A 19,643-nucleotide genomic window follows, 5' to 3' on the forward strand; every position below is an offset into this window, starting at 1 on the left:
GAATGTACACTGATTTCTGGACAGGCTGAAGGAACCTTTGCCAAGCACAGAAACTGAACTCAACGCTACCCACAAAGGTGTGGACAAAATCAAGAGCAAAACATTTGGTTGTGTTCATCCCACTATTCCTTTGGATGATTTCCTGTGGGGGTTTCATTTGTTTTTAACAGAACCCTTGGCTTTTATCTGAATCATCCTGCACGTGTCAAACACAAAGTAACAAAATCTAGGCCTGGCACTGAGCATGAGCAAGAAGCCTGCAGGCAATTTTATGGCTGTGACTCAGCTTCTGCAGGTTCTGCAAGCTTGGATTTCACATCCCTTGGCATAGTGCTTATCCTAAGATGAGCATGCAATAGCTCTACCATGGCATTAAGGGATTTTTTTTGTTGTTTTTACAGGAGAGTCCTAGAAAATAGGAATTAAAAACAAAACGAAACTGAAGATAAATGACGAAACAATTTGTGAAGAAGTATGTTTTCACAGAAAAACTGAAAGGTGAAAAACAAACTGGCAGACAAATACACATAAAGCAAGTCTTGAAAAAATATTCAGATTTCCTGGAAAAAAATCAAAACCCAACAGTGCCTACACAGAGTAGAATCAAAGTTAAACTGTGCTGATATTCGTGTACAAAGGCAAAAAAATCCTTCATACTATATAATTGATATAAAAAGAAGTTGACTACATAATCTAGATTTATGAAAGTTACTTCAGAGACAAAAAGAATTCCCAAGTGTAACTATTTGTTAAACTGATAAAGACTCCAAGCAGTCAAATTAAAGCAGTATTTGGCTGGTATTTGAGCCAGTCAGGCAAACCTTACCACAGGTCAATTGGTATTTCCCCAAATACTACTGAACAATTCCCACTTGCACCCATTTCCAAGTACTTGGTTATTTTGCCTGAGGTCAAATGATTCATTTAGATGGGAAGATGTGGTGTTTTGGCTTCTTACTCTACTGATCTGTTCTGGCATCATTTAAATACAGTTTCAAACATAACTAAGAGCAGCTGATGAGAATTAACATGAAGATGTTTATGTCCCGAGGGAACAGGCCTGGTAGACATTTCTTGTTCCTAAAAGGCATTTTTACACCATTAGTCTCCAAATTCCAATAACATTTTTCTCCTTCAACACATCCTAATTTGGGTATGGACTATTTTAAGTCAAATTCTCCTCTAGCACTCGGGAACAATTCTGCTATATGGAACCTTTAATTCACAAAGTATTTCCTCACTATTTGCACCTCGAGATCATCACTGTAAGACAAACAAACTGTGAACAGTTTGGATTTTGACAATGAACAGATCCTCCTCTCCTTGTTCTGACAGAGGCTGCCAGTTCCTCCCCCTCCTCCCTAGCAATGACTTCGATTAAAAACCCCCTACCCTTGGCCCTAAACCTGGTGTTAATCACAGCCCGGTGCTGCAATTACCAACCCCGAGAAAGAACTCTTAATTACCAGTGAGCTTTGTGAAAGTTCCTCAGCAAAGCAGAAGCCCCTTTCCAAGGAAAACAGGGCAGGAGCAGGGGAACAAAGGTTATAAACACCGTGCAAAAGATACTATTGATTGGAGAGACTACATGAAGACGTAAATCGGGACTCAGGCACGTAGATTAAGATTTTTATTTATTTATTGAAGGATTACCCTTTCTTGTGATTAAAATGCTTCTTCTCAAAAAGAAATAGAACTTTAATTATAAAGTTTTATAGTGAAACATAAAAGCATGATACTTCTAACAAATTTACATGTTCATGTAACTTTTCTTACATGTCTATTTCCCTTATATTAAGTATTTAATTATCTCAGTCCATATGCACATACATTTTTGAAGTATTTGGTCATGGTTTGTTTCTTTTATATATATATATGCAGAGAATGCTTTTTATTACAAACCAAAGCAAGTTATTTTAGTGAGTAAAGAATGCAGTCATATTTTTTAACTTAGTGAACCGCCATAAATAAATCAAGAATGATTCTGGCCTACCTTAGAAGTCAGATACCAAATACAAGGTCAGTGTCTCCAATAACATTGAGTTTAATGACATTAAGTTTATTTGCACTCAGGTATTGACATTTTTTTCCAGAGTTTTCAATTCAGTTTATAATTAAAGACATTCTCTATACAAACCGTGTATTGTTTCACGACATGACAAAATGCATCAAGTATGTACATCATACCTCAGCATCAGTATCTGCTAATTCATGTTTTAGGAAATGCAACTTTTTTTTTTTTTTATTGAAGCATGAGAAACTCAAAAAAAAAAAAAAAAAAAAAGAAAAAAAAAAAGGAAGAAAAAGAAAACCAAGAAAATTGGCAAAACAGCAAGCAACGTGTTCCTGGGTTGTTTCAACTTCAAATTAAATGCTTACCTGAAATCTTTTAGTTCTTGCTTTGTACTGCTTTCATCTCTTTTGTTTTCTGCTGCCTCTGCATTTGCTGCCTGCTGCAGGCTCCGAGTGATTGGTCCTCCAATCCTCTCTCTAGATTTTACACTGAACCTGTCTGCCTTTTTCTTACTCGCCACAGATTTACTTGGCAAAACAGCTTTATTATTCCTTTGTATTCTGACGTGCAATTTCCGGGACGCTTTGCTGGAGATTCCAGAGGAATTGTTCTTAGAAACCACCTTAGTTTTTTTCCCATCAACATGGGACATTTTAGACACTCTTACAGGACTAGAGTTCCTCAACGATGAAGATGAATTTGGCTTTTTAGATCGTATGGAAGGAACAAATTTAACGTTTTGTTTGGACTTGAAGGAGGCAGAGGGGAGCTGGAGCTGTGCAGGTCCTGAGGTTCGTGCTCTCGTCTTGCCCAGGTGAGGCTGAGTGCTCTGCATTTTGATTTCTGCATCTGCTGTTCTCCTGCGCTGGTTGCTGCCTTTGTCACTGTTGGCAGGTGAAGAAGCTGCACTTTTTTTGGAAGAATTCTTTTTGGAAGAGGGAGAGATGGGTTTTTTGGGGCAGCTGTATGATGCGTGTTTGTTCAAACTCCCAATGTAAGTGAACTCTCTGTTACAGTAGGGGCAGATGTGAGAGTCCGTCTCAGATGAATTATTTTTCAGTTCTGCCTTCTGCTGGGCAGATTTCTTTTTTTGCAGGATAGCTTTCTGGACAAGCTGGTTTTTCTTTTTCAATGCACTTATTTTTAGTTTATTGGAGGACATTTTGCTAATCTCAACATTGAAATTGAGTCTCTTAGGCTGACCCATTCGTCTGAAGGCGTTCTTCCCAGGCCCAGCAATAACCACCATGCCATTCTTAGGCTGCACTGTCTGTTTGAGGGGTACTGGATTTTTTTTAGGGGTGTATCTCTTTTTATCACTAGCAGATGCACAGGCCAGTATGTGTTTGTGTAACTCAGGCATGTTATCAACACTTTTTCCACATTTTGTGCATCGAATGGCAGTAGTAAAAGTCTGTGGGATATTGTGGGTTGTGAAGTTTGTTGCAGTAACTCCAATACCCATAGGATTACGATGGTGATACTGGAACGGAGGTGGTTTAAAGCTTGGGTAGTGTTGATTGAGGCCCATACGAACATCTGGATCTTTAGATTTCACCCCAGAAGCCATTATTTTTATAGTAGTATAAAGCTCTTCAGAAGAATCATTAAGATCTTCATCTTCCTCCTCTTTGGAAGGTTCCAAAGAATCTTCTGGCAGGCTCTGCATGTGCTCCACGTTCGCCTTACTGGGGTCAGTAAAATTCTGGGGTCTCAAAGTCCCACTTTCAAACTCATGATGTGAGCACTCTTTGTCTGGATGGAGATCCCGTTGATGCTGTTGCAAATTGCACAAAAAAGCAAATTCCTTTTTACACACTGAACAAACAAAGATATTCCCTACTCCATGAAGCAGAAAGCGATGTTCTGACAAGTCTGTTTTATCCCTAAAAAGCTGTACACAGAATTCACATTTGAAGGGCCATTCTTCAGCATGAATGGATAAATGCTTCGTTAGGTCTTTAATGGAAAGAAAAGGTGATTCGCAGACATTGCACACAAAGCTCTTGTTGAACGTTTCCTGCACTGCTCCTGATTGACTTGAAGTATGAGGATCTTCTCTTGCTTTCTGCTGCTCGCTTTCAGCTTCTTCCTGCTTTATTATTGGGAGAGAACTTTCAAGGTTATCAGCAGAGGAAACAACAGAAGAAACTACAGAAAGAGGAGGTGGAGATGGGGACGATGAGGAGGAAGAGGATGAGAAAGAGGAGGATGAGGAGGAGGAAGAGGAGGAAGAGAGCGTAGGGGGGCCAGGTGAAGCAGCAGAAATAAGAGGTTCAACAGAAGGGACAGGGGATGGAGAAGGAGAAACTGTAGGCGAAAGAACTGGTAGTGGGGACTGGGTAGTAGTGTTGGAGAGTGGCGAGGGACAGGAGGAAGTGTTAGTGGCACTGGCAGAGACATCTGGAATGGGTAAGGGCATCGTTGGGAGCAGGGGGGGAGGTGAGGTGGCCACCGTTAACACGGGCGGGCAGGGCGGCGGGGACGGGGGGTTGGTGGGCGTTAACAATGGAGGCAGCTGGCACACAGCAGGTGCAGCAGGGGCCTGTGGCACAGGGGAAGCAGAGGAGCTGAGGGGCTGAGTGTCAGTGGAAGACGATGCCGAGGGACAGGGATCTGCCTCGGGCTCTGCCGGAGGCTCCAGGGCCTTGCCGGGGCTGCCGGCGCTGTCCACGCCCAGCGCGCTGTCCAGGGCTGCATCTGTCCCGTTGTACTCGTTCAGCAGAACCTTCTGCAGCATGCACGTGGTGGGTTTCTTCTTCTTCACACCACTACACGTTGGCTGTGTGGAGTTTTCTTTGTATTCTCTAATTTCAGCATCGCTGCAAGGCTTCTTATGCACACTTAGATCTAAAACGGATTCCCAGGGAACCTGAGTCTTGCTTTTGACATCAGACCTTTGTTTCATACCACTGGATAAATCCAGTGGCTGCTGGTTGCACACGTTGCCAAAAGTCGGAGCTGCTGTCCAGTCTTTTGATATTTTATATTCTTCAAAGCAAAGAGGGCTCAAAGTCTCTTTGTCCTCCCTTGCAGTCAAGCTCCAAGCAGGTGAGTTGCTGTGGCTTTCTAACTTTGGCATTTTTGAACTCCGAATATTATCATTCCACACAGTTTTTCCCTCACCTGTTTTGACAAAGTCTCGAAGCACTGGGCTGTGCTGTGGAGAACTGGGAGGAGAGCTGGTCCTTCTTTTAAATCTGCTGGATACTGGAGGCAAAATAGGCGATGATGTAACAGACGGTCCTATTTTAGGGATTTCACTTGATGGAGTTATCTTCTTATTGTCCTGTGTCTGAAGGAGCTGCTTTAATTTTGATGACAAATAAACCCCTTTTTCTTTAGGAAAAGCTAAGCTTTCTGTTGAAATGGTAAGAGGAAGATTCAATGAACTAGTAGGAGTTATAGGTTCTGGGTCTATTTCAGTTTTTATTTTTGGTACAAGAGGAGGGCTAGCTGTTCTTCTCTTTTTGGATTCACTGCTCCCACTGCTAGAGGGCTCCTTAGCAGGTTCATTCACATGTGTTTGTGTAACCTTTAAATTTGAGGAAATTTCCACTGTGACAGGACTGATGATACAGTTCAATCCATACAAGTCTGCAGAGTTGGACTCCATCTGAATCACATCACAATTGCTAGTGTTGCTGTTGGACTGAATTTTGCCATCGATGTAGTAATTTAAATTCTCGGAAATATTGCTGGATATATCCATAAGATAGACATCATCCCCTTCACCTTCCTCTTCTATTTCTGTGTTGGCTATGTACGCACTCTGGACTGCTGGGGCAGGCTCTGTTGGGAGAGGTGGCTCTTCAGTGAAGAACCCTTTTCTTCTGACACCTTTGGGAATCAGATGACGTTCGTGAACCCTCCGCTGATGCCTGCGCATGTTGGTGTGAGTACCAAACACCTTTTTGCAGTATTTGCATGGATGCAATTCTTTGGGCTCCTTATTTTCCTCAGCAAATGCAGAGTTCGACATTTCCTGGGAAACTTTCTCAGAATCCAAGACAACAGAGTCTTGCACAAGAGTGGGAACGTTCAGGTCATCTTTAAGACCATCATCCACAATCACTTGGTTATCAGCAACATTCTCCAAGTGCTGTGACGAGGTCAGTGTCAGGAAGGGTTTCCTTTTCGGCCCGGCCTCGTGGCGTCGCTCGTGCCTGCGCCTGTTGATCTGAGTGCCGAAGGCTTTCCCGCAGTACCGGCACTTGAACGCGTGGCTCAGTGTGGAGATGTGGATGTGCATGTGGCGCTCCAGCCCCTGCTTTGTTGTAAACTTCCTCTCACAATGCTGGCAGGGAAACATGAATGTTTCCTGAACGTCACCGTTGGATTCCCCCTGTGCTTTTGGAATTTTCACCACGAGTTTTTTCTTTGGAGAGCTTTCTGGAGATTCCTCTGACGTGCTCTTTTGTTCTTCCAAGGAGTCCAACTTTTCTTCACACATCAAAGGCATTTCAGCATTTTCTTTAGGCATATTGGTATCTTCCATCTCCTCTTCATCTTCCTCTTCTTCATCGTCCTCTTCATCGTCATCTAAATCATCTGATGCACAATTTATTGCTTCTCCTTGTTTGTCTTCACTTACCACTTGTGGCTCATTGGTCGGACTGGGGATCATCAGCTTTGGAAGTACATCTTGATTTACCATTTCCTGAATCACAGCTGTTTGTTCCAGAGACAGCACAGCAGAAACAGAAGGTGTTTCATCTTCCTCTTTATGACCTGGAACACAAGAGCATAATAAAGAAAAGCATGAGATATTTTTACCAAACACTTCAGGATATGCTACACCTTTCTTCTCCTTTTTCTTCTAGCACAACATATACAGCATTCCTGACCCAACACAATACCACCACTTCTCATTTAGTTACGTGTGTGGATGGATGTTTTCACCCCTGCATGCAAGCCCTACCTATGTGTTGTCAGGTATATCAATTGCTGAAGAAAATAAGGCCAGGTTGGATGAGGCTCTGAGCAGCCTTGTCGAGTGAAAGGTGTCCCTGCCCATGGCAGGGGGTTGGAGGAAGACAAGCTTTAAGGTCCCTTCCAACCCAAAACGTTCTGTGATTCAGTGGTGATTCTAGGAAAACACCTTTGCTGCCAATCCTCACAATGTTGCCTAAGTGGGTACGTTATAGAGCAAAAAATCTTTCTCCATTCCTTAGCTGGGCCATAAGACACCTGAACAGTGATGCATGTGTTGTGCAAGCAGAAGGGAGAACAGAGGGAAGGAATGGAAGAGTTAGGGGTCAAAAGAATTAATACTGTATTTTTTCCCCCTCGGTAACGACTTTGTTAATTAACAATAAATAATGACCATGTAACTAAGCTCCAAAGACATGAGAATAAGGACTTCGCTATTATCTTCTAAGAGTTTGGGTTAATGTCTAAATTCTGCAGCACATTCGTTTTTCCTGTGGTCAGAGTTGTACATTTAATGACACACCTCTAATAACCAAGTTCCTAACCAGTAAAACAACTGAGGTAAACAATATAAACACGTTCACTTTGCTACAGTAAGATAACCTGCTAATGTACTAAACATGACAAGCATCCTTTGATTCCAAAAGATAAACAGAAGGAAAAAATAAGACACTGAGAACTCACCCTCTTTAGAATCCCTCATATCTGCAGAAGTAGAATCCAAATCAGTCTTTTTCTGTTTCGTATCTGCTGCCTTCTTTCCCTTGTTTTTACCTTCCTGAGTCTTCTTCTTTCCTGGGGAGAAAAAAAGCATTTATTATTCCTGCTCAATAATTTTTATTTGTCATAAATGAGTGGCAGATTTAAACCCTCAGCTTTGGAGTATAACAAATTCCTGTAGAGTCCCTGCTTTCCTGAGGAATACAAATGACTGATTAGGAGAACAGACAGCATTCAGGTAAAAAACTTGACACTGAAATACTTTCCTCACTTTCACAGCAAGAACGAACTACCTGTCCAGGGTTAATCAGCTCACAGCATGCACTTACCCAATGCCTTCATATGGCCACTGCATTCCTCTATCTCACAGAAGTATATGGAAATTGAAAATCTCCTCATATACTATTAATCCTTAATGTTGGAAGACCTTACAAAATAGAAACCCATAGAGGTTTTCTCTAGTTGTATAAACGTTCTGAATGATGAGGAGTTCTGATAAAAGCAATGAAGTAATAACACCATGAGAAGACTGAAAGCAGCACGAGCTTGACCAACATGGCAAAGGCAGTACAGCCAAATGAGATGGAACTCTCAAACAGCCAATGATGAAGGAATTTTGCTGGGTCCTGACACAAACACCATTTTCAAGTCATCACTTTCTGTTACCAAAATGAAGCAGCATGTATTAGCTGCAGGGGATGATGAACACAAAAGGGCATTATATGCAAAGAATTGTCCAGTACTGTAAGATGTAAATAAACTGAAAACTTCATTTTGCACTGCACTACTGTTACTTTTTGCCATTAACCCTATAGATTCAGCCCTATAACCTACACAAATTATGGTAAGGGGTGTGTAATAACAAATGAAAGTTTATGGTTTTCTGATTCACTTCACTGTGGACTGTACTTCCACACAGAACACAGAAACCACCACTGAAACTCCACAGTTCCACACACAGCTCGTGGGAAGAAGTGTCCAGAAGCAGCAATCCCAACTCCTCCTTTGGCCCCTCTAACACACAAAACACTGCTTCATAACCCACTGCCATTCCCTCTGATCAGAGACGTCCACTGCACCCCTAAATCCATTCCCTAGTTAGAATCACATTCTTCCACATCACAATCCCTTCAACAAATTCCTTTTTACCCCTTGAAAACATTTTTGTATCCTAAGCCAAGATACTGAAATGTCTTTTTAAAAAATGCTCCTCTGTTCAAACTGAGAAGTTCCAAGTACACAAACCCCCAAGAGAACAGCTCAGACAGCCCCAGCTTTAAAAGGAAACATTTGTTTTGATTTGAACAATCTAAATAATTATCTCCATTTCCTCTCAAGGAGCTAAGATCTCATAGGCCATTCCCAAATTCCAATGTGTTCCAGTTTTGGGTGAATAACAACCCTTTTTCAATTTCTTAACTAATTTAACAGATTTTAGCCTTATAACCTGAGAACAGTCACTCAGACTGAATTTCTGTCACCTATGGAAAAGACACACACATCTTTCCCAAAGTGAACTAGCAATTTGCTCTGAATATCCTCAATTATTATGTTGATGCCCGTGTCTAACCTGCCATAAAGGACTGATACTGGATTGTTTGAACAATGCAACATCCAATTTTGCTTTTCTACAAAACACCTGCAAACTGTGAGAAGATTTAGCACATATTTGGGTGTTCACATAGGCATAAGGAAGTTTAAGCACATCTTTCTTTACCTGACAGGCTACTGAATGTCCAATTTGAACACCATTTTTTATTATCACCTCTAATGTTCATAATTACAACTAACACTACCAAGATCTGAGTATGAAGGACATTTAAGAAGTTTCCAGAATTATCTCCTAAGTCACTTGAAATTGCTCTGGGAATGTACAGTAACACAACCCAACAGTTCCACTTCTAGGGAAAAGGTGGAAATGTAGAATTCCAACACATTCCTAGGAATCAAACATGGATCACAATACACCTTATGAGAGACATAACAAATCACACCTAATTCCCAGAACCTAAGAACTCTCAGCCTTTCTGCAGACCACTATTAGTACCTTGACCTAAAAACAACACAATTCTTGATTCACCTCTCGAGGGTGAGACTGGAAACAAGAATGGAAAGGTTTGGTGCACAGGCCCCTCTCACCTGCCAAACCTGGCCCATGCTCAGACACAATTTTTCCCCCCACACTGCAGTGTCCAAGGTATTCCAGATGAAGTGACAGGGCAATTCTGCATCTAACTCTACAGCAGCCCTGAATTTCAGCATAACAACAGGTTACTGTCAAAGTCTTTAAACCTTTAAACCAAGACCCAATTATTTTTTCTAACAATATTAGCAATATACTGTGCTCTTTCAAAGGTGAGATAAAATATGAAAAGAGACCAACAAAAATCTCAAGTGCTAAAGCTTGTGGATGTGTTTCAAAGTATCATCCAGTTAGAGAATATAAAATCAATAGTGCCTCAAATCCAATCATCATCTGAGAAATCACTACAAGAGCAGGATTTTCACACAAAATCAAGGTACTCATGTCACATACCTTATGCTACTGATGGAAAGCAGATCATTTGCAAGTTCTCCTGCCAGTCCTAAAAAGAGATGCAACTTGCTCATGATGTAACCTGCTCCATGATACAGCTGGAGATGTTTCAATGCTTGCTCTTTAAGCACTGATGCATTTGACGAGAGGATTCACTCAGCACCTGACTTGCCCTTTCTCTGAACAGTGAACAAACTTCTTGTGCACAAACAACATTTGTGTCAGACCAATTTCTGACACATATCCACAGCAAACCAATGCAGATGATCTCCTTTACCAGCTTCAGTTTGTTCATCTCCTAGGTGGCAGTTTTCTTTGAGAAGGTTCAAAGAACTCTCAATACTCAAACATGACAATGACTGTCCCAGATGCACAATTTCATGGTCCTGACCATTCAACAGCACATGCCCAGGAAGAGAATTCAAGAGCAGAGTAATAGGTGATAGTTCACTGATATGCTCTCCCAGCTTTCATATATTTGGAGTCCAGGAATTTTTGAAGATGTCTGACAGATGTTGACAGACTTTCTGCCATGAGTTCTCAAAGTGCTTTTAAAATCCACGTAAACCTGAAAGATTTGCGTAACTTTCTTCCTGCAGATTTCCAATAAAAACACAACCCTCTACTGATATAAAGGGTATCAATGAGTAGTCCAAGGTCTGTCCTTTAGTTTTCCTGTTGTTTCAGAGGTCAGGAATGAACAGAAGCCTACAGGAGGGGGGAAATGCCTCTGAACACAGAACCTGGTGGAAGCCTGAGTATAAGTACACACGTGCACTTACCATCAGGTTCCTGAAGGGTCCTACATGGCTGCTACGGCCAGCTGGATCCTCCACTTGGTCTAAACAAGAAAGATACAGGAATGAAACACAGGGAAAGTGAAATGGAAACAATGACAAAAGAATAAATGAAGGGCAGAACTTAATATCTGTGTATGTGCTTTAGAAGAATTGTAAAAGAAAGATGCAAAGGAAAATGAATTAAATAAACAGATGGAAAGTAGGAACTCGTTTGTAGTGATGGAGATCAAAAGAGGAATTAAATCAATTTGCAATTTGTCTTGCAATTTTCAATAAGATTCCTTTTTCTCTCCTCTCCACTTCTGCTGTAAGATAGCTCAGCCTTCACACCTTTACAATCCCTTTATAACACTGCACAGACACAGGAGAACTCCTGCTACTGCCAATGCCCAGGCCATCAGGACTCCCACTCATTTTGGAGCAGTTCAGATAGCAGAGTAACAGTGTAAGAGAGAAGTAATCCTTATTGCCCATACTTCACTTTATTAATAAAACCAAGACACCTCTGAAGAACTACAGTCAGACTTTTGTTGTTAACCAAACTCCTAATGGGACTATTAAAGCACTGAGTTATTTCTGGTGGTATGGAATAAGCACACTCAGGAGCTGGGAGGGAAGATGTTTAACACAATATTTCCATATACTTGGAGCTGAACTCTATAATTAAATATTGCTTAACTGTACAAGATGTCATTGTCTTTAATAACCTTTAACTGCAGCACCAAACATGTTCACAGTTAAGATCATAAAGTAAGAAGGACACTCACACCTGAGCTCAAACATTGCTTCAATTTCTTACAGAAATACAGAATGTGGACATTTGCCTCCCCAAAGATTATAAAGAATGGAATAAAAATTAAGTGAATATTCAAGCTAAAACATTCTTTTGGAAAATTCAGCAGAAAACAACTGCATGAACATTTCCATATTCTTTTGATTAATGAATTTTAATATACTGATACAACTTGAATTTCAATTTGAGAAACAGCTTGCTATGCACCAAAATTCATCTGTTCCTGTATCCAGAATGCTGGTTGATGTCACGTTTTTCAAAATAAATTCCTTAAACCTTCAGGCATCAGTAAAAATCTGAGTAGTTGTTTGTTCTGCAGACAGGCCAGAACACATGAATGCCTTTTTCACACATAGAATGTTATACCCGAAAGAACAGCAAAAACTGCTTCAAAAAATTAAATCCAAGTTGTGTTGGCTGGAGGAGCACGACAAAATGCATAAACATGTTGCAGTGACTTCTTAGAATCTCATCCAACTGTGAATGGCACAGCACATGGGTGTTAAAGACCTTATTTAGTAAGTTGAATTGATTAAACAGTAAGGTAACTAAACTGTTTAATTCAAAATGCTCATTATTAAGATGTGAATACTAAGGCTGTTCTTCTAATGTGTTCCCCTGTTTGCATTTAAGAGTCTTAGTTTTGCTATTTGTGGTTTTTTTTTTTTAGTTCTTCCATTATTCACAAAATCTTTCATTATTCTCTACCAGCACCTGTTCACACAGCAAAGCCAAATCAAAAACCACCTGGCTAAATAAAGGGCAACACAGCACTGTAAATGTGTGTAAAGGGCTGCTCTGGGCCACTGAGACAGCCAAGAATTCCCAACGTTTAGGGAAAGCTGGAAAGCACAACATGCCTGAGATATATTTTAAAAAATGAATGCATGAGAGGATTATTCATATAATCAGGGGTATTACAGAAATTTGCCAAAAACATGACCTCAAACCCAGAAATTATGCAAATATTTTACTCCAATATCTAAGCCAAGAGGCACATTTCAGAGGAATGGGTCATTGGGTCACTGCTGCCCATCCAGACCTGCAGCCTTACAGCTCCAGCACCTGGCTCAGTGTCTCACTCACTCCCTGCATCCACCAGCTCTATGCTAATTAAATCTTTTTTTTTAATTGCTGTCCAAAGATTTAAGTGATCTAGGATAGCTGAGATTCAAAGTATTACACTGCAAAATTACTGGAGAAAAAGGAAGCAAGAATAAAAATAGTAAAAAATCTAATATTAGGCTAGAAATAAAAAGATTGCAACCTTGAAAGAAAAAGCCTCAACAATTCTGCCTTATTTAAACAAACATTGCTTAAATGTTGTAACATCGACTTCCAATATTTCTTCCACAATATTACTGTTCATACAACAATATATCAAAGGTCCTTTCAAGTACTTGCAGTTAAGGATTGCTTTGAAAGGACTCCAGGCAGCTTGGCTGAGGAACTCCAAGTACCTCTGAACAGACTCATTACCTGGGGAGGGAATGGCTTTGGAACCCAAAGCTCCCAACATAAAATGAAACAAGACATGAAACTGCTGCCTACCAAGTGCTCTGGAGAAAAACCCCCTTGTACTGGCAACAAAACCCAAACACAGCCTTCCCAAGAGCCCATGGCTCAGAAATTCCAATGCTGCCACAAAATACCTTTGGTGCTAATATTGTTTTTCCCCCCTCACAAGCCTGAAAAAGCTTTTAATTTTTATTTCTTTGTCAGTGTAAGACAGATGGGCTGTACTAGGTGCATTTCCCACTTGGCTTCAGATCATCCCAAGCACTGGTGGGCACATGCACATGAAAATCTCCATTTTCAGAACTGTATCTTTCTAAAACTGAAAATTTTAGAGGCAAAGTCAGCACATTTTAATCATATTCCACCAAGTCTAAGGGTGAAATTCAAGCCACGGACCAATTTTTTAAACAAATACCTCATTAAAAGGGATGTCAATTAAATGCAAATGGCTCCAAACAGTATAATTAAGAGGCCTATTTCAACAATGCTGTCAGGTAGGTATGAAAACCTACAGAAAAATGCAAAATTTAAATGCTTTTATTACTTTGTTTTCTTCAATCTGTCATCATTGTAAGTATTTGGTGGAGTGTGCTTCTTGCAACACCATTATAAAGTTATCAGATACAATTAGTTTGTGTAGGCAAAACTTCAGGTATTGTTAAGCAAATGAAACACTAAAATTGACACGAGCTGTTTCACAGTGCACAAAAACAATTACAACAGAATTTTAAGCTCCAGCTCCTGAGAAGCACAAGAATATTTCAGAGCTGCAGAAGATCATGGTCTTGTACCAACAATCTGCTCAGACCTAGCATAGCAAATAATATTAAAGCTGGAGAGGCAGAATACATCCAGCTATATAGTAGAGAAAAAATGGGAAAGTCTTGTGAATTATCTACAGATTATGGGCAAATGCAGTGAGCAAAGGTTTCTCTAATTTTTTTCCAGCAGAACTTGCATCTCCTCTTCCATAAAAAGACACTTTCAAATTTACCCAGTAGGAGCAGGAGAGAGAAGAAGCCAAACTTCACAGCAATTCTATTAATACCAAACTGCCTGTTGTATAAGCCTACTGCTACCCATTAACCATCACTTCACTCACTAAGAGCAAATTTTAATCACTGCATTTTCCAACCACAACAGAAAAGGGGAAATAAAGTCTCACCTTGGGAAGGTGTTCCAGGACACCTGAAGACAGAGGTACCTACAGCAAACTGTGCATGGGCATGAAATTATTTGTACTGAGCACAAAATGCACTGTGCAGGGAAGAAACAGAGCCGTGCTCTGACACAGACTGCTAACGGGACATTTGCATAACAGATGAACTTGTTGCCATGGAAAACGTAAGAAAATTCTGAGCTGGGCTATTTAAAACACCAATTTCTGCAAATGTTTGGCAAAGTCTCCAGTTTAATGATAGCACTGAAGATCATGTTACTGTGTCTCACCACAAACTTCTGGAATTATGGCCGTCAGAACACGAAATGTGAGGATGGCATCACAGGTGTGCAATGCCAAGAGAAAGAAATGACCCAACAGTTTGCAAGAAGCAGAAGGGATTATATTGCCATTATATGGAGTTTGTGAGACCAGAAAATTTGAAACTGTTCACAAATTTCAGATAAACAGATTTTAAAAACTGGTGAAAAATTCTGAGTGGGAAGCCTGTGTTAAATGTGTGGTATTACACCAATCCCTACAAGCTGAACTATGAGCTATCTCCAGTCTTCATACGGGTTACATTTTGTAAATTAAATTGCATACCATACCATAACTCTGTACCAGACAAGAGACAAAACCAGTTTATACTACCTGTCTGTCAGAGTATGCCATCCACTCTTGCAGCACCTCATTCCAATCCCCAACACGTTCTGCCTTCTTCCTAACCTGAGTGCATATCCCAGGAAGTCTTAAGTTTATAGACTACAAGACTTACTTATAATGACTTAAGTAGTACAGAATGTCACCCAACAATTACAAGGCATGGCAAACAAGGCTTTAATTTCATGCCATTTTAACCCACACAAGAGCTGTGATGGAACAATTAAATATAAATAATTATATGTAGAGCTTTTATCCTAACAAGATTTGAAAATGTTATTTCTGCCCTTATGCCAATATTTCTAAAACAGCAGAAAGGGGACAAAAATATGTGACCAGACTTGCTCTAGACTTTCTCAATCTCTCCAACTCCTGGGGTATTCCTGCCTCCCCCCCATTCACTACAAATTCCTTGCAAGTTGCTCCATGGCTGCTACAGCTCCCACAGCCAGCCCAGGACAGAAAACATCAAGAACATTCTTCTCTGCACTTCTATTCCATGAGCTTTTGTTTTGCTAAGTATTAAGACAAAAGCAGCAGCAGAAGAAATGTCAGCTGGCACAAACACTTTCCAGAAATAACTGTCCTCTATATTTAGCCAGTTTTTATATAAAATTCAGTTAAAAATAGAGCACCCAAATTGTGTATTTAATACAGAGAATGTCTAAATTTAAACCTCTGCTTTAACCAATCAGAGCTTCTATCTAAGCCCAGAAAATGTTGCTTCCAGTCACTACAGCTTGCTCCAAAATGTTTGTTGAAGTTGCTCTCAGGTAATTAGAAATACCACCTATTTTGACAGCAGCATTTACAAGTTAATGCAAATGAAAGCCCTCACACAACTACTTGTACCAGCAAATTAAAAATTATCACTACAAGATCAGTCTGCCTTTACAAGTAATACAAAACCCAAATATTGTCATGGCCCTGTTTGTATCACTGAACATTTGAGAGGACTGCATCAAAAAAGTCTGGGATTTTAGCTAAGTTATCTTCAAAAGTAACTCCTCAGGCCTTTACCTGCCATTTTATTCTGCTGTTTGACAAACCAGGTATGTTCCAATCCAGCAGCAGTGACACAAGTAAGTGACATTTAAAAAAAAAGAATAGAAGAAAAGGACTTTTGAGACCACTGCAGACCCAAAGCCCTTCTCACACACTGATCAAGGTGGTGTCTTGCTATCCAGAGCAATCTTGCCTCTCTGTGCCAGACATGAAACGCTGTCAGTGCATGGAAAACCAAACCTGAACCAAACGTTTGCCCAGCCAGGGGCGATGGCTTTGCCTGGAGAACACAGCTGTACAAAGGCTACAATTGCCAGCAAACAGGGCTGCCTTTGTGCCCCAGGATTACTGAAACAGGAGTCCCCACTGCTGAGGAAACAAGAGCAAAGCCTCTCTCAGAGGCAGGATCTGGACACCATGCTAAAGCTCCCATGGATAAAATTAAGCCCCTCAGAATTGCACAAGGTCACACTCAACATTTTCATTTGCAGTCACTCAAATTTGTCTTGTTATTCATTTTATTCAAATTTGTCATGCCATTTATGTTTACCACATCTGCAACATGTCATTGCTCAGATATTTTTCTCTAACGAGCATTCCCAGTAAAATCACCCCTCTGTGTTTTAGTGCATTTCACTCGCTCTTTGGCATCCATTTCCAAATTTCTTTCATTTAACCTTATTATATTTCTTCAGTACAACCAACTACCTACTGCGAAGTATGCTGTGGTTTTCCATCAGTCCCTATTAAAAATATTACAGCATCTTCTCAACTGGGTCTCCAACCTAACAAAGAACATTAATTGTTAATAACCAGCTCCTGTCAAATCATATTTGCAGCATGAAAACTCTCTTCTCTGTATCTGTTAAATTTGGAAAGACTCATCTCCTTCAGCTTCAGAGTGACAAACCCAAGGTCATATGGTAGAATGTCACAGCAGGTCCTTTAAAGGAGATAAGTGAGGATGAATTCATCGTTTTAATGTACAATATAGTCACCAAATAATTGTTATCTGCTGGGAAATTGTGGAAAATTTGCTTCACTTCCTTGGTGAAACAAAGTGCTTCATTCATTTCAGCCCCAGCCCACTGATACTTTCTTAGAGAAATGCCTGTCAGCCTTCTCTGATAACATGAGATACACTGAATTACATTTCCAAAGGAACTGTAATCCTCCAGTTGCCCAATCAGTCCATTTCTCTAAAGGACTGTGCTACAGGACAACGGCAGCAGTTGGTGCTCATGTTAACAAGACCGACAACAGAAGTTCTAAATTTATAATATGCCCCAAACCAGACAAGAGCAAATTGCTATGTGCTTAATTTGTGACACCAAGGAAGGTCACATGCTCATGGAGTCATTACAGGGAACAACAACTTCTTCCATTTTTCAAACAGTGAAAACAAATTTCTGAGCACAAATGTACTTGTCTTCTGCTCATTTAACTGCTACATGCAAGATGAAAGTTTAATTTGACCTAAATGGGTTAAAACCAGAAGGCTTTTGCACACACCTGTTTATAGTATAAATTATCAACTAAAACAGACTACAGAAATAAAATGTAAACTGTAACCTGACTTGGACAATTTAATTTGCAGGTAAGGAACCAGAGAATAAAGCCAGCTCTGGTGTCTGAGTGGGGAGAGCAGAGGGTGACACCGAACAGTTCAGGATTTGGGAGCTAGGAGCTAAATTTCAGCACAAAGTCCACTTGGCTTTTGCAATCCCTGACAAGAGTCTGTAAGATCAGAAACACTGGACTGGCTGCTTTTTACCTGCAACCTGAAAGGGAACACTTTGCAGCAAAGTCAACTTTTTCCTCAACTCACTGCCACTTGGTAAGACCTTGGAAAAGCCCAAGATAACTCAAAGACTTGGCTGAGGATCCAACTATGGCAAAGGTGGGAGTTTGGACGTTGTGATCCCAATCCCAGCTGGACAGGTCAGCTATCACTGCACTGAGCTGCTTCACCACAGCTCACCATCCCCACAGTCTGCACTTTTACTGGCAGCAACATATGGAAGTTTGCATTGGATTCAGCCCTGAATAATGGTGATGCCTGAGAAAACGTCCCCAGATTTCTATGAATCAAGTCACTTTTACAAACACCAGGCCTTTCCCATTCAACAGTCAAATTGTTTCTGATGGACTGCCAAACAAAACGAGATCTGTATCTGAGGAGACTCGAGTGAGGCATCTGGCTCTCAACAAGAGTTAGAATAATGTATAGCTGACTACTCATTTCCATGGCATTTTGCAGCAATAATAATCAAGATGATGGATTTTCAGCTATTATAATACTCTCAACTAGAATAACTTTATGTCAATCAGCACATTAATAACAGTGCCTCTCTGAAGTTCTGCAGCATTAATCATAGTCAATCAAAAGCTCTCACAGAACTCTGATAACAAAGTGTAACAACAGAATTAACTCTTAACAGCTGGTAAGCTCCTAAGTGCTCACAAAGCTTCATCCTAAATAACTCTCAGGCACTGGTGATCCAAATAAATATTGTGATTTTCCAGGTGAAAACCATATAAAAGGCAAGTAAATACTTAAATGGTTAGACATTGCCTAATTTCTTAGCTACAAATGCTGAAATACCAGAGTCTTGTTTCAATAACTGCTAACAAACCCAAGCAGAAAGTCAGTCTGCTGCAACATTTCCTTGAGGAACTCACACAGCAAGTGTAGGCCGGTGAGAATTCTTCAGAACAAAGTCATTCCTGTCAATCTGTGTAAGGCTCTTGGCAGCAATGACAAAATAAATTGGAAGGTTTGACAGATTGAAAAAAATAAATACACTCTAGTCTTACAAATGTTTTTCCTTTTTGTTCATTTGAAAAATACACAAAACAGTTAATAAATAAAATATAAAATTTCTTTGCTATTTTTCAGGTTTGTAATACAGTGATGTGAGAATTTTCAGAGTTGATAGACACAAGTTACCTCCTGAAGGAGATCTCATTAAAGAGAAGAGCTCTCAGCCACACACTCAAATTTAGTCTGCATGTCTCCATGAATAAAGCAGGCAGCAAAACTTTGTGTGCACAGTCCTGAATTTAACTTAAATGTGCTTGTTCACCACGGCATAATAAATTACATGGGGCACCTGCAGATATACCCTCAGCATAAGACATTCTCTGTAAATAATACAAGTAAATTAAATGGCCAATGCACAACTATGGCAAATTGCAATAAAAAATTTTAGTACAGTTAATCATACAATATTATTCATATTAACTCTGATCAAATGGTTTTGAAAAGATGAGGCATAAAAATAAAATCCAGAGAAAGGCAGTAGAAATGATTGAGAGGTACAGAAGATTCTTATTACAAGAACTTAGAGCCTTCCCTAAATAAAAAAATGGTTCAAGCAGGAGGCAAAAAACCTGAGAATACACTGAAAGTCAATAACTGACTTCACCTTGCATGCACCATAAACCCAGAGCCTCCAAGTGGGAAACAAACACTGAAGTGGGAGATTGCACAGGAGGGTCAG

At 40.2% G+C, this 19,643-nt stretch overlaps 1 protein-coding gene across 3 annotated transcripts in view; it reads right to left on the reverse strand.

Moving 5' to 3' along the window:
- Window positions 1-19,643, reverse strand: part of PRDM2 (PR/SET domain 2) — a 65,199-nt gene that overhangs the window by 14,846 nt on the left and 30,710 nt on the right. For 2 of the 3 annotated variants that reach the window (XM_088178823.1, XM_088178824.1), the window contains exons 7-8: window positions 7,631-7,741; window positions 2,380-6,745 (exon numbers count right to left, since the gene is read on the reverse strand). In XM_088178823.1, coding sequence (XP_088034949.1) covers window positions 2,380-6,745; window positions 7,631-7,741 — 4,477 coding nt within the window. Of the gene's footprint in view, window positions 1-2,379; window positions 6,746-7,630; window positions 7,742-10,984; window positions 11,030-19,643 lie in introns of those variants that run through there. The other variant, XM_088178825.1, reaches the window with a different exon arrangement.

The sequence above is a fragment of the Sturnus vulgaris genome, chromosome 25, assembly GCF_052056855.1.
Source record: "Sturnus vulgaris isolate bStuVul1 chromosome 25, bStuVul1.hap1, whole genome shotgun sequence".
In the NCBI taxonomy this organism is placed as follows: Eukaryota; Metazoa; Chordata; class Aves; order Passeriformes; family Sturnidae; genus Sturnus; species Sturnus vulgaris.